We start from the raw sequence: 15,062 nt of genomic DNA, 5'->3' as shown, positions 1-15,062 counted from the left end.
ATATATGGCTTTTACGTTGCTTTTTGGTAATTAGAAGGCCGCTAAATGCCACTGCGCACCACAAGTGTATTATGCGCAGCAGTGAAGGGGTTAATTAGGAAGCATGTAGGGAGCTTGTAGGGTTAATTTTAGCTTAAGTGTAGTGTAGTAAACAACCCCAAGTATTGATCTAGGCCCATTTTGGTATATTTCATGCCACCATTTCACCGCAAAATGCGATCAAATTAAAAAAAACTTTAAATATTTCACAATTTTAGGTTTCTCACTGAAATTATTTACAAACAGCTTGTGCAATTATGGCACAAATTGTTGTAAATGCTTCTCTGGTATCCCCTTTGTTCAGAAATAGCAGACATATATGGCTTTGGTGTTGCTTTTTGGTAGTTAGAAGGTCGCTAAATGCCGCTGCGCATCACACGTATATTATGTCTAGCAGTGAAGGAGTTAATTAGGTAGCTTGTAGGGAGCTTTCAGGGTTAATTTTAGCTTTAGTGTAGAGATCAGCCTCCCACCTGACACATCCCACCCCCTGATCCCTCCCAAACAGCTCCCTTCCCTCCCCCACCCCACAATTGTCCCCGCCATCTTAAGTACTGGCAGAAAGTCTGCCAGTACTAAAATAAAAGTTTTTTGGGGGGTTTTAGTTTTTAAAAAAAAAAATAAAAAAAAATCTTCTGCTGTGTAGGACCCCCCCATAGGACCCCCCTTAGCCCCCAACCTCCCGGATCCCCCCCAAATAGCTCTTTAACCCCCCCCCCCCCCTCTGCCTTTATTGGGTACCATATTGGGTACTGGCAGCTATCTGCCAGTACCCACTTTTAAAAATAATAATGTATTTTTATTTTTTTATTTTATTAAATATTTTATTTATTTCTGTAGTGTAGCTGCCCCCCCCCCTCAACATCCAACCCCCCACCCTCTCCCAGATGCTTTGATTTTAAAATCCCACCCTCCCCAGTCCTCTCTCCCACCCTCCAGATCTACAGCATATTGATGCTGTTTTTATAAAGCTCTCGTGCACGCGCGCCCGTGCACGGCTCTCGTGCCCGTGCACGCGCGCGCACCCGCACTAGATCCCTCCCCCCTCCTCCACCAATGACTGCCCACCCGCCTCACTGGATGAGCTCCCACCCACCAACGATAACGGCCATTGATAGCCGATGCAGAGAGGGCCACAGTTATTGCAGGATGCCTCAATATTGAGGCATCACTGCAATAACATGAAAGCAGCTGGAAGCTATCAGGATCGCTTCCACTGCTTTCAAAGACCAACAACGTATGGGGTACGTCCTTGGTCATTAACTGCATTTTTTTGCAGGACGTACCCCATACGTCGTTGGTCATTAAGGGGGTAAAAGGGATACCACATTAGACCCCAAATCTTGTCCACACTGCTCAAATTAACAATTTCCCTGCTGCCACCACCAAAACTTTTAAATTAAAGGGGAGTTTTGGGGAACCCCTAAAAACTCACACTATTTAACAATAAGGTAACGTGCCTTTAACCTTGTCTTAACAGGAGTGTGAATTTGGATATTAGAGCCCAAAAGAGAGAATGGGATTTTCTATGTGTTTAATAACAAAAATATCAATACAGGTTACACAGTGCAAATTATAAAGACTTTAAAAATAACATACAATTGCAAAGCTACAGTTCTTCAAAAACAAAATGGGACATGAAAAGAATAATACACAATATCTAACTTATTACCAAGTTCCTTTAGATATGTGGAGAACTACTGATAATGATGTTGATGGCTTTGGTCCCCAGGGCAGTTCTGCTCAAAAAGTCTCTCTGCTACATATTTAAACCAACCTTTCTTTGTCCTGTCAAAGACAACGCCCTGTTCATAATTTACAAAGAGTGCAGCCAATGCAAAGAAGTCTTAGCTCCCACTATCAGTCTCCAAGGGGAGGAGCGTTCTGCATTCCTACACACAGTTACACAAAAAACACTAGTCACAGAAAAAGGCAATTCACATTAACCTTTTCCAGGCTGAGGACACAATACCACCTCTGCCGGGTAGCCAATCCAGGTATCAACTACTCCACATGATTGTATCATGACACCTCCCCTTTTAAAATGGTGAAAATAGGGGGTCAGCCCACGCTGATCCCCTATGCAAACCTAAATCCTAGTCTTTCCTCATTCATAAGACCAGATCTGCCCGTTCTGCACACTCTCAGCATTCATTTGCTCCCTGTAACAATTAGCATCAGCTGACACAATTTCTCTCGTGGAGGACATTTCCTTGCAGGATATCACACATTCGCTCTCACTCATAAAGGGCATAAAGGGATCTAGCTCCCCCTCAGGGTAACTCACTAGGGGACTAAGATAAATTCTTGCTATGCTTAGGCCAGATACTCCACTGTTCACATCTACCCCAGTATGCTCTGTAGGAGTAGCCAGTTCATTAGTCACTGCAGCTACATCTCCCTCCCCCTCTTCTTCACATCTGCCATTCCTGTAGGGGAGGTCCACAGCCACACCCAGGGTCCCATCCTGCTTTACTCTCTGTAACAGGGCAGGATGTACTCTGGCCCCTACCCCAGCCATGCCATTCACTCCTCCTTGCATATGCAATGCTGGTTCTAGCACAGAAGGGTATACACACTCAGTCTGGCCTTCTGCCCAGCCCTGCTGCTCTCTCATTCTCACACACTGCATCAGGCATCCCATTGTCACAATCAATGGCAGTATAACCCTTTTCACTGGCACATTACAGTACTGGTACAGGTTCAGGTAAATCATCATTAACCTAGGCTCTCCCTCCCAGCGCCCAAGTTCAATAGAAGCAACATTGTTACAAACATTTTCAATACATCCCTCCCTAGGCTCTCCCTCCTAGCGCCCAGGTTCAATAGAAGCAACATTGTCACAAACATTTTCAATAGATCCCTCTTCATCAGAACAAGACATTACTGGTATACACAAAGGCAGAGCTGCATTAACCCTCAGCCCCCCTCCCAGCAATCATGTTCAAGGGAATCATTCTTCATTCTTTGGTGGGGTACCTCCAGCTCTGGTGCAGCTAGCGATGTGTCCATCCCTAGCTTCCCCTCTGGGTCCCCCAAAGTGTCACACAGTACCTCAGTTGGTGCAGGGCCTCTACTGGCTATCCAGGTTGCAGGTGTTGTCTTCTGGGGCGTACTGACAAAGCATCCGGCCCAAATCATCGCCCAGCAAAACAAAAACAGGGATATCCGCAGAGATCCCCACCTCTCGCAAACCTTTTCCCACACCCCAATCAAGGTACACTCGTGCCACAGGCACTGCGGGGCAAACTCCCCCAATTCCTTGAATGGACACAGTCCTCCCTGGTATAATGTTCTCCGGCTTTACCATTTCAGGATGCACCAAGGTAACCAAAGCTCCACTATCCCTGAGTCATGTTGCCACCTGGTCACCCACAGATACCTTCTGTAGGTTATCTCTCCTCTTTTGCCTTGGGAACCCACCCACAAACAAAACAGATGCTGGTTCCCCAGCCACATTCCCACCCTCAGGCTTCTTCTTTTCTGGGCAGGTGAAACTCAGATGCCCCATATGGTTACAAGTGAAACAACAGCGGGTATCCCCCTGTCCAGGTGTGGCCCCTGCCCCTCTGGCTGTAGGGTGTAGATGCCTTGTTTGCTCTTTTCCACTTAGGAGACACAGCTTGAATAGCTGCCTGCCTTGTTTCAGGTGCTCTGTTGGCATAATCAGTAGCCAAATCTGCAGCCTCTGCCAATGTTTTGGGCTTTCTGTCCAGAATCCATACTCTGGCATCAGGACTCGCGTTTGCATGAACTGTTCCAGGATCATCAAATCCTCCAAAGCCTCATGAGTGAGGACTTTTAGGCCCCCAGTCCATTGCTTAAAAGCAGACCTTAGCTGTGCAACATATTCTGTGCAGCTGTCCTTTGCACTTTGGGAAAGACTCCGAAAAATTTTTCCTGTAGAATTCAGGAGTGAGGTTAAAACTTTTTAATAAGGCTGTTTTTATGGCCTCATAGTCCTGGTCATCCTCCACTGGAAGTGATGCAAATACATCCAGTGCTTTACCCTTCAGACGAGGAGCTAAATAGCAAACCCATTGCTCTGGAGGCAGCTGATACTGCTTGCATACCTTCTCGAAGCCCCTCAGAAAAACATCCAAGTCATGGTCTCTTTCCAACATTGGAAAATACTCCAGACGGGGCCTCTCTGTTAATGGGGTTAATGGCACACAGCTCTGGTTCCCTTATCCTTGCAACTCTGCAAAAGGACCTTAAAAGGGATACCACATTAGACCCCAAATCTTGTCCACACTGCTCTAATTAACAATTTTCCTGCTGCCAACACCAAAACTTTTAAATTAAAGGGGAGTTTTGGGGAACCCCTAAAAACTCACACTATTTAACAATTAGGAAACGTGCCTTTAACCTTGTCTTAACAGGAGTGTGAATTTGGATATTAGAGCCCAAAAGACAGAATGGGATTTTCTATGTGTTTAATAACAAAAATATCAATACAGGTTACACAGTGCAAAATTATAAAGACATTCAAAATAACATACAATTGCAAAGCTACAGTTCTTCAAAAAGAAAATGGGACATGAAAATAATTACACACAATATCTAACTTATTACCAAGTTCCTTTAGATATGTGGAGAACTGCTGATAATAATGTTGATGGCTTTGGTCCCCAGGGCAGTTCTGCTCAAAAAGTCTCTCTGCTACATATTTAAACCAACCTTTCTTTGTCCTGTCAAAGACAACGCATTGGTCATAATTTACAACGAGTGCAGCCAATGCAAAGAAGTCTTAGCTCCCACTATCAGTCTCCAAGGGGAGGAGCGTTCTGCATTCCTACACAGTTACACAAAAAACACTAGTCTAAGGAGTGGGGGTGGAGAGAAGGGGGGTCTCAGTTCACAGCCTTTCTGAAAGCAGATTTAACACAGAAAAAGGCAATTAACATTAACCTTTTCGAGGCTGAGGACACAATACCACCTCTGCCGGGTGGCCAATCCAGGTATCAACTACTCCACATGATTGTATCAGGACATCACCATTTTGAAAGTTGGCACTCTTACAAAATTTTCAGATCCAGAACTGACCTGAATGAATGTTCTTTCTTTGGGACAATGAATAGATTTGAATAAAACCCCAGACCCTGCTCCTGAAACGGAACTGGTATGATTACCCCTAAAAGCTCCAGGTCTGAAACACACTTCAGAAAAGCCTGAGCCTTTACTGGATTTGCTGGGATGTGTGAGAGAAAACAATCTTCTCACAGGAGGTCTTACTCTGAATTCTATTCGGTACCCTTGAGAGACAATACTCTGAATCCATTGATTTTGGACAGAATCTGCCCAAATACTTTGGAAGAATCTTAATCTGCCCCCTACCAGCTGAGTTGGAATGAGGGCCGCACCTTCATGCAGACTTGGGGGCTGGCTTTGGTCACTTAAACGGCTTGGATTTATTCCAACTTGAAGAAGGTTAGAAGCTTTAGATTTACCCTTAGGTCTTTTATCCTGAGGCAAAAAAAACTCCCTTCCCCCCAGTGACAGTTGAAATAATCGAATCCAACTGAGAACCAAATAAATTATTACTTTGGAAAGAAAGAGATAGTAATCTAGATTTAGATACCATGTCAGCATTCCAATATTTGTGACACAAAGCTATTCTAGCAAAAACAGCTAAAGACATAGATTTAACATCAATTTTGATGATATCAAAAATGGCATCACAGATAAAATGATTAGCATGTTGAAGCAAGCGAACAATGCTAGACAAATCAGGATCTGTTTCCTGTTGCACTAAACTTTCCAACCAAAAAGTTGATGCAGATGCAACATCAGCCATAGAAATGGCAGGCCTGAGAAGATAGCCAGAATATAAATAAGCTTTCCTTATATACAATTCAAGTTTCCTATCTAAAGGGTCCTTAAAGGAAGTACTATCTTCAATAGGAATAGTAGTACTTTTTTTAAGAGTAGAAATAGCCCCATCAACTCTGGGGATCTTTTCCCAAAACTCCAAACTAACTGCTGGCAAAGGATACAATTTTGTTAAACCTTATAGAAGGGATAAAATAAGTACCAGGCCTATTCCATTCCTTAGAAATCATATCAGAAATAGCATCCGGAACTGGAAAAACCTCTGGAGTAACCACAGGAGGCTTATAAACAGAGTTTAAATGTTTACTAGTTTTAATATAAAGAGGACTAGTTTCCTCAATATCCAACGTAACCAACACCTCTTTTAACAAGGAACAAATATACTCCATTTTAAATAAATAAGTAGATTTGTCAGTGTCAATATCTGAGGTAGGAGCTTCTGAATCAGATAGATTCTCATCAGAGGAGGATAATTCAGTATGTTGTCGGTCATTTGAAATTTCATCAACTTTATTAGAAGTTTTAAAAGACCTTTTACGTTTATTAGAAGGCGGGATAGCAGACAAAGCCTTCTGAAACGCATCAGCAATAAAATCTTTTATATTATCAGGGATATCATGTACATTAGATGTTGAAGGAACAACAGGCATTGTACTATTACTGATGGATACATTCTCTGCATGTAAAAGCTTATCATGACAACTATTACATACTACAGTTGGAGATATAATCTCCACAAATTTACAACATATACACTTAGCTTTGGTAGAACTGTTATCAGGCAGCAGGGTTCCAACAGTGGTTTCTGAGACAGGATCAGATTGAGACATCTTGCAAATGTAAGAGAAAAAAACAACATATAAAGCAAAATTATCAATTTCCTTATATGGTAGTTTCAGGACTGGGAAAAAAATGCAAACAACATAGCCCTCTGACATAGAAAAAGGCAAGAGACACATAGGAATGGGGTTTTAAATAATGAAAATATGTGGCACCAAGTATGACGCACAATGCAAAATGAATTTTTTTTTGGCACTAACAACATCCGGAAATGACACACTCGCGTCATTGCAGACGCAACCTTGTGCAAGGAACTCGGCGTCAACTAAGATGCCGGAAATGACGAAATTGCGTCACCAGACGTACCATTGCGCATAAAATTCTTGCGCCAAGAAAGAGGCAATAAACATCAGCATTTTGCACCTTGCGAGCCTAATTTTTCACGCGAAAATTTAATGAAAAAAACAGCCAATTTGAAAAAAGACTAAACCCCAGGGGCCCGATCCGATATGCAGCGGCGCCCGCAAAAGCCGGTGACGCCGAAATTTGCGCTGGTTTGGTATCCTATATACGGCGTAACCTAGAAGTTACGCTCGTATATTTCTGCCGTCGCCCGTAGTTTTTTGGGCCATAGGCAGGTATACCAAACCAGCGCAGTTTGGTATCCAATATACAGCGTAAGGACTTACGTGGCGAAAATGGAGAAATCTTACTCCATTTTCACCTCGCCACAAAATGCAACCGTAGTAAGCCTTACACTGTCTATTGGAGCCCCGTAACTCCCTAAACTACCTGCAAAATAAACCTAACACCTAACGCATGCGCAATGTCTATCTACTTGTCAACCGCGATCCCCCGCCGCAATCCCTAATAAAGTTATTAACCCCTAAACCGCCGCACACGGACCCCGCCGCCATCTACATTAAAAGTATAACCCCCTAATGTGATCCCCCTACACCGTCGCAAGCTACCTTACCTACCCCCTAAACTGAGCCCCCTACCCCGCCGCCATCTATCTTACCTACCCCCTAAAGTGAGCCCCTACCCCGCCGCCAGCTACCTTACCTACCCCCTAAAGTGAACCCCTACCCCGCCGCCAGCTACCTTACCCACCCCCTAAAGTGAGCCCCTTACACCACCGCCATCTATTTTAAAAATATTAACCCCTAATTTAATCCCCGTACACCGCCGCCAGCTATATTAACTATATTAACATAATATAGTTAATATAGTTATTATATTATATATATATATTAACTATATTAACGCTAATTAGATTAGGGTTAATATAGTTAATATCGTTATTATAATATATATATATATTAAGTATAATAACCCTATCTAACGCTAACACCCCTAACTAAATTCTAATTAATATTAATATTATTAATTAAAATATTCCTATTTAAATCTAAATACTTACCTATAAAATAAACCCTAAGATAGCCACGCAAAAGGCCCTTTTAAGGGCTGGTAAGGTAAAAGAGCTTTGAACTTTTTTAATTTAGAATAGGGCAGGGAAATTTTTTATTTTTGGGGGCTTTATTATTTTATTAGGGGGCTTAGATAGAATAGGTGTAATTAGCTTAAAAATCTTGTAATATTTTTTTTATTTTTTGTAATTTAGTGTTTGTTTTTTTTGTAATTTAGTTTAGATTATTTAATTGTATTTTAGTTTAGATATTTGTAGTTTATTTAATTTATTGATAGTGTAGGTGTATTTGTAACTTAGGTTAGGATTTATTTTACAGGTAAATTGGTAATTATTTTAACTAGGTAGCTATTAAATAGTTATTAACTATTTAATAGCTATTGTACCTAGTTAAAATAAATACCAAGTTACCTGTAAAATAAATATAAACCCTAAAATAGCTGCAATGTAATTATTAATTACATTGTAGCTATCTTAGGGTTTATTTTATAGGTAAGTATTTAGATTTAAATAGGAATATTTTAATTAATAATATTAATATTAATTAGAATTTAGTTAGGGGTGTTAGCGTTAGATAGGGTTATTATACTTAATATATATATATTATAATAACGATATTAACTATATTAACCCTAATATAATTAGGGTTAATATAGTTAATATATATAATATAATAACTATATTAACCCTAATATAATTAGGGTTAATATAGTTAATATAGTTAATATAGCTGGCGGCGGTGTAGGGGGATTAAATTAGGGGTTAATATTTTTAAAATAGATGGCGGCTGTGTAAGGGGCTCACTTTAGGGGGTAGGTAAGGTAGCTGGCGGCGGGGTAGGGGCTCACTTTAGGGGGTAGGTAAGGTAGCTGGCGGCGGGGTAGGGGCTCACTTTAGGGGGTAGGTAAGGTAGCTGGCGGCGGGGTAGGGGCTCACTTTAGGGGGATACATTCTCTGCATGTAAAAGCTTATCATGACAACTATTACATACTACAGTTGGAGATATAATCTCCACAAATTTACAACATATACACTTAGCTTTGGTAGAACTGTTAACAGGCAGCAGGGTTCCAACAGTGGTTTCTGAGACAGGATCAGATTGAGACATCTTGCAAATGTAAGAGAAAAAAACAACATATAAAGCAAAATTATCAATTTCCTTATATGGTAGTTTCAGGACTGGGAAAAAAATGCAAACAACATAGCCCTCTGACATAGAAAAAGGCAAGAGACACATAGGAATGGGGTTTTAAATAATGAAAATATTTGGCACCAAGTATGACGCACAATGCAAAATGAATTTTTTTTTGGCACTAACAACATCCGGAAATGACACACTCGCGTCATTGCAGACGCAACCTTGTGCAAGGAACTCGGCGTCAACTAAGATGCCGGAAATTACGAACTTGCGTCACCAGACGTACCATTGCGCATAAAATTCTTGCGCCAAGACAGAGGCAATAAACATCAGCATTTTGCGCCTTGCGAGCCTAATTTTTCACGCGAAAATTTAATGAAAAAAACAGCCAATTTGAAAAAAAGACTAAACCCCAGGGGCCCGATCCGATATGCAGCGTCGCCCGCAAAAGCCGGTGACGCCGAAATTTGCGCTAGTTTGGTATCCTATATACGGCGTAACCTAGAAGTTACGCTCGTATATTTCTGCCGTCGCCCGTAGTTTTTTGGGCCATAGGCAGGTATACCAAACCAGCGCAGTTTGGTATCCAATATACAGCGTAAGGACTTACGTGGCGAAAATGGAGAAATCTTACTCCATTTTCACCTTGCCACAAAATGCAACCATAGTAAGCCTTACACTGTCTATTGGAGCCCCGTAACTCCCTAAACTACCTGCAAAATAAACCTAACACCTAACGCATGCGCAATGTCTATCTACTTGTCAACCGCGATCCCCCGCCGCAATCCCTAATAAAGTTATTAACCCCTAAACCGCCACACACGGACCCCGCCACCATCTACATTAAAAGTATAACCCCCTAATCAGATCCCCCTATACCGTTGCAAGCTACCTTACCTACCCCCTAAACTGAGCCCCCTACCCCGCCGCCATCTATCTTACCTACCCCCTAAAGTGAGCCCCTACCCCGCCGCCAGCTACCTTACCTACCCCCTAAAGTGAACCCCTACCCCGCCGCCAGCTACCTTACCTACCCCCTAAAGTGAGCCCCTTACACCACCGCCATCTATTTTAAAAATATTAACCCCTAATTTAATCCCCGTACACCGCCGCCAGCTATATTAACTATATTAACATAATATAATTAATATAGTTATTATATTATATATATATATATATATATATATATTAACTATATTAACCCTAATTAGATTAGGGTTAATATAGTTAATATCGTTATTATAATATATATATATTAAGTATAATAACCCTATCTAACGCTAACACCCCTAACTAAATTCTAATTAATATTAATATTATTAATTAAAATATTCCTATTTAAATCTAAATACTTACCTATAAAATAAACCCTAAGATAGCTACAATGTAATTGATAATTACATTGCAGCTATTTTAGGGTTTATATTTATTTTACAGGTAACTTGGTATTTATTTTAACTAGGTACAATAGCTATTAAATAGTTAATAACTATTTAATAGCTACCTAGTTAAAATAATTACCAATTTACCTGTAAAATAAATCCTAACCTAAGTTACAAATACACCTACACTATCAATAAATTAAATAAACTACAAATATCTAAACTAAAATACAATTAAATAATCTAAACTAAATTACAAAAAAAACAAACACTAAATTACAAAAAATGAAAAAAATATTACAAGATTTTTAAGCTAATTACACCTATTCTAAGCCCCCTAATAAAATAATAAAGCCCCCCAAAATAAAAAAATTTCCCTGCCCTATTCTAAATTAAAAAAGTTCAAAGCTCTTTTACCTTACCAGCCCTTAAAAGGGCCTTTTGCGTGGCATGCCCCAAAGAAAACCGCTCTTTTGCCTGTAAAGAAAAAACACAATACCACCCCCCAACATTACAACCCACCACCCACATACCCCTATTCTAAACCCACCCAAACCCCCCTTAAAAAAAAACTAACACTACCCCCCTGAAGATCACCCTACCTTGTCTTCAACCACCCGGGCCGAACTCTTCATCCGATCCGGGCGATATCCAATGAAGCGGCAGTGAAGTCTTCTTCCATCCGGGCGATGTCTTCAATCAAGCGGCAGTGAAGTCTTCTTCCATCCGGGCGATGTCTTCAATCAAGCGGCAGTGAAGTCTTCTTCCATCCGGCGATGTCTTCTTCCACCCGGCGATGTCTTCAAGCAAAGCGGCATCTTCAATCTTCTTTCTTCGCTCCTCCGCCGCGGGGCATCCATCCGGCACGAAGACTAAACGAGGAATGAGGTACCTTTAAATGACGTTATCCAAGATGGCGTCCGTCGAATTCCGATTGGCTGATAGGATTCTATCAGCCAATCGGAATTAAGGTAGAAAAATCCGATTGGCTGATTGAATCAGCCAATCAGATTCAAGTTCAATCCGATTGGCTGAACCAATCAGCCAATCGGATTGAACTTGAATCTGATTGGCTGATTCAATCAGCCAATCAGATTTTTCTACCTTAATTCTGATTGGCTGATAGAATCCTATCAGCCAATCGGAATTCGACAGACGCCATCTTGGATAACGTCATTTAAAGGTACCTCATTCCTCGTTTAGTCTTCGTGCCGGATGGATGCTCCGCGGCGGAGGAGCGAAGAAACTTAGGTTAGGATTTATTTTACAGGTAAATTGGTAATTATTTTAACTAGGTAGCTATTAAATAGTTATTAACTATGTAATAGCTACTGTACATAGTTAAAATAAATACCAAGTTACCTGTAAAATAAATATAAACCCTAAAATAGCTGCAATGTAATTATTAATTACATTGTAGCTATCTTAGGGTTTATTTTATAGGTAAGTATTTAGATTTAAATAGGAATATTTTAATTAATAATATTAATATTAATTAGAATTTAGTTAGGGGTGTTAGCGTTAGATAGGGTTATTATACTTAATATCTCTACGACCGATAACAGAGAACCTATGAAATAGATTTCCCATGAGGAAAACCATTGCATTCAATAGGTGATACTCCCTTCACATCCCTCTGACATTCACTGTCCTCTGAGAGGAATCGGGCTTCAAAATGCTGAGAAGCGCATATCAATGTAGAAAATCAGGCACAAACTTATTTCACCTCCTCCATAGGAGGCAGAGTTTGTAAAAACTGATTTGTGGGTGTGGTGAGGGGTGTATTTATAGGCATTTTGATGTTTGGGAAACTTTGCCCCTCCTGGTACGATTGTATATCCCATACGTCACTAGCTCGTGGACTCTTGCCAATTACATGAAAGAAAGTGGGTTTTATGTCTCTTTAAGAGACTGATACATTTTTTCTCAGCAAGTGTTTGTTTCTTTTTTACGTTTATGTTATTTGAAAATAACAAAACAAACAAAAAACTTTATTCTGATCCCTAAGAGAAAACAGTTTTTGAAAGGCTTAGGATCTGTCTCTAGAAAGCTGAATAGACAAGAGGCATACAACTGACCTTTAGCTGTGCAGGCGCTAGGATACAGTTATATGAGAGCAATAGTGCCTCTAGTACATTACAGCATTTTCTTTTTGCACTTTTATGTCCCTTTAAGAGAAACTGGCTCTCTCATTATAGCCATTATTACGTAGAAAATAAATACATTAAAATGTTTAAAAAAAGCTTCTGGTTTATGATATTAAAATACTCGTTCAAAAACTTTACCGTAAAGGCCGAAATTTCAACTCTTATAGCACTTAAAGGGACACAAACCCTAACTTTTTTCCTTTATGATAGAGCATAGATTTTACTTCTTCTTCTATTATCAATTGTGCTTTATTGTCTTGTCATCCATAATTGAAAGAGCAGCAATGCACTACTGGGAACAAGAGGCATTTATGTGCAGCCACCAATTAGCAGCTAGCTCCCAGCAGCTGAGCCTACCTAGGTATGCTTTTCAACAAAAGAGAACAAGAGAACAAAGCAAATTAGATCATAGAAATAAACTGAAAAGTTGTTTAAAATTGTATGAAATACAAATATTGAATTTCATGTCCCTTTAATGGAGCTCGTTCACCAAGATTCAGAGAGTCCCCAACCTTTAGTGACTCAGTTCTATAAATCAACATGAGAAGATTTACCTTCCTGGACTCAGAGAAAGTACAAAATCACTTTATTTACATTATAGACACACAGAGATATAAAAAAGAATTCCTTGTTAATAAAAGGCATCGCTCATACAATTTGTTATTTTTTAATTAGTTAACCGGCTAACACAAGAAAACAATCTGAATGAAAACACAGATGTACCAATACACTGCAGCTGATTCCCACAGACCGGTCTGACAATGTGTAAGGGCAGATAAATAAGTGATACCTTGGGAAGGTCCGACTCCGCAGTTCTTTGATAAACACCTGACTGCCGTTTTGCACCGGTTTGACATCTGTAGCCTGTCCTGTATCGTGTTTGTGCCAATTTCTTTTCTTTTTTACTTGGAGAAGAGAGAAAAAAATAAATCAATATTTTATTGAGTTGGAAGCGTCAGTGCGGGTAATTTTAAAGACAATGTTGTTTGCAAATCTATAAAGTTGTTACACAGAACAAAATTTTGCAACAGTTACTAATCTGCATTAAAATACTGAATTATTGGTTTCATAGAACAGTTATTTAGAATTTATACTTTCTAAATAACAACATTTCCCTAGTTAAAACCTGTTTGTAGTTTCTGCCTGATAATATCACTACAGTATTACTGTAAAACCTACGCAAAGGTAAAGTATCTTACACATACAGGGAGTGCAGAATTATTAGGCAAGATGTATTTTTGAGGATTCATTTTTTTATTGAACAACAACCATGTTCTCAATGAACCCAAAAAAACAGAATTTATGTTTACCTGATAAATTACTTTCTCCAACGGTGTGTCCGGTCCACGGCGTCATCCTTACTTGTGGGATACTCTCCTCCCCAACAGGAAATGGCAAAGAGCCCAGCAAAGCTGGTCACATGATCCCTCCTAGGCTCCGCCTACCCCAGTCATTCGACCGACGTTAAGGAGGAATATTTGCATAGGAGAAACCATATGGTACCGTGGTGACTGTAGTTAAAGAAAATAAATTATCAGACCTGATTAAAAAAACCAGGGCGGGCCGTGGACCGGACACACCGTTGGAGAAAGTAATTTATCAGGTAAACATAAATTCTGTTTTCTCCAACATAGGTGTGTCCGGTCCACGGCGTCATCCTTACTTGTGGGAACCAATACCAAAGCTTTAGGACACGGATGAAGGGAGGGAGCAAATCAGGTCACCTAAATGGAAGGCACCACGGCTTGCAAAACCTTTCTCCCAAAAATAGCCTCAGAAGAAGCAAAAGTATCAAACTTGTAAAATTTGGTAAAAGTGTGCAGTGAAGACCAAGTCGCTGCCCTACATATCTGATCAACAGAAGCCTCGTTCTTGAAGGCCCATGTGGAAGCCACAGCCCTAGTGGAATGAGCTGTGATTCTTTCGGGAGGCTGCCGTCCGGCAGTCTCGTAAGCCAATCTGATGATGCTTTTAATCCAAAAAGAGAGAGAGGTAGAAGTTGCTTTTTGACCTCTCCTTTTACCGGAATAAACAACAAACAAGGAAGATGTTTGTCTAAAATCCTTTGTAGCATCTAAATAGAATTTTAGAGCGCGAACAACATCCAAATTGTGCAACAAACGTTCCTTCTTTGAAACTGGTTTCGGACACAGAGAAGGTACGATAATCTCCTGGTTAATGTTTTTGTTAGAAACAACTTTTGGAAGAAAACCAGGTTTAGTACGTAAAACCACCTTATCTGCATGGAACACCAGATAAGGAGGAGAACACTGCAGAGCAGATAATTCTGAAACTCTTCTAGCAGAAGAAAT

The 15,062-nt window shown here is 40.2% G+C and overlaps 1 protein-coding gene across 2 annotated transcripts in view; it reads right to left on the bottom strand.

The window, feature by feature from the left end:
• Positions 1-15,062, bottom strand: part of PHF2 (PHD finger protein 2) — a 697,107-nt gene that overhangs the window by 313,312 nt on the left and 368,733 nt on the right. For both annotated transcript variants that reach the window (XM_053720695.1, XM_053720696.1), the window contains exon 3: positions 13,541-13,655. In XM_053720695.1, coding sequence (XP_053576670.1) covers positions 13,541-13,655 — 115 coding nt within the window. The remainder of the gene's footprint in view (positions 1-13,540; positions 13,656-15,062) is intronic.

Source organism: Bombina bombina, chromosome 7, assembly GCF_027579735.1.
Source record: "Bombina bombina isolate aBomBom1 chromosome 7, aBomBom1.pri, whole genome shotgun sequence".
NCBI classification, from domain to species: Eukaryota; Metazoa; Chordata; class Amphibia; order Anura; family Bombinatoridae; genus Bombina; species Bombina bombina.
The sequence above is the reverse complement of the archived record's forward strand: the minus strand, read 5'-3'. Positions and strand labels throughout refer to the sequence as shown.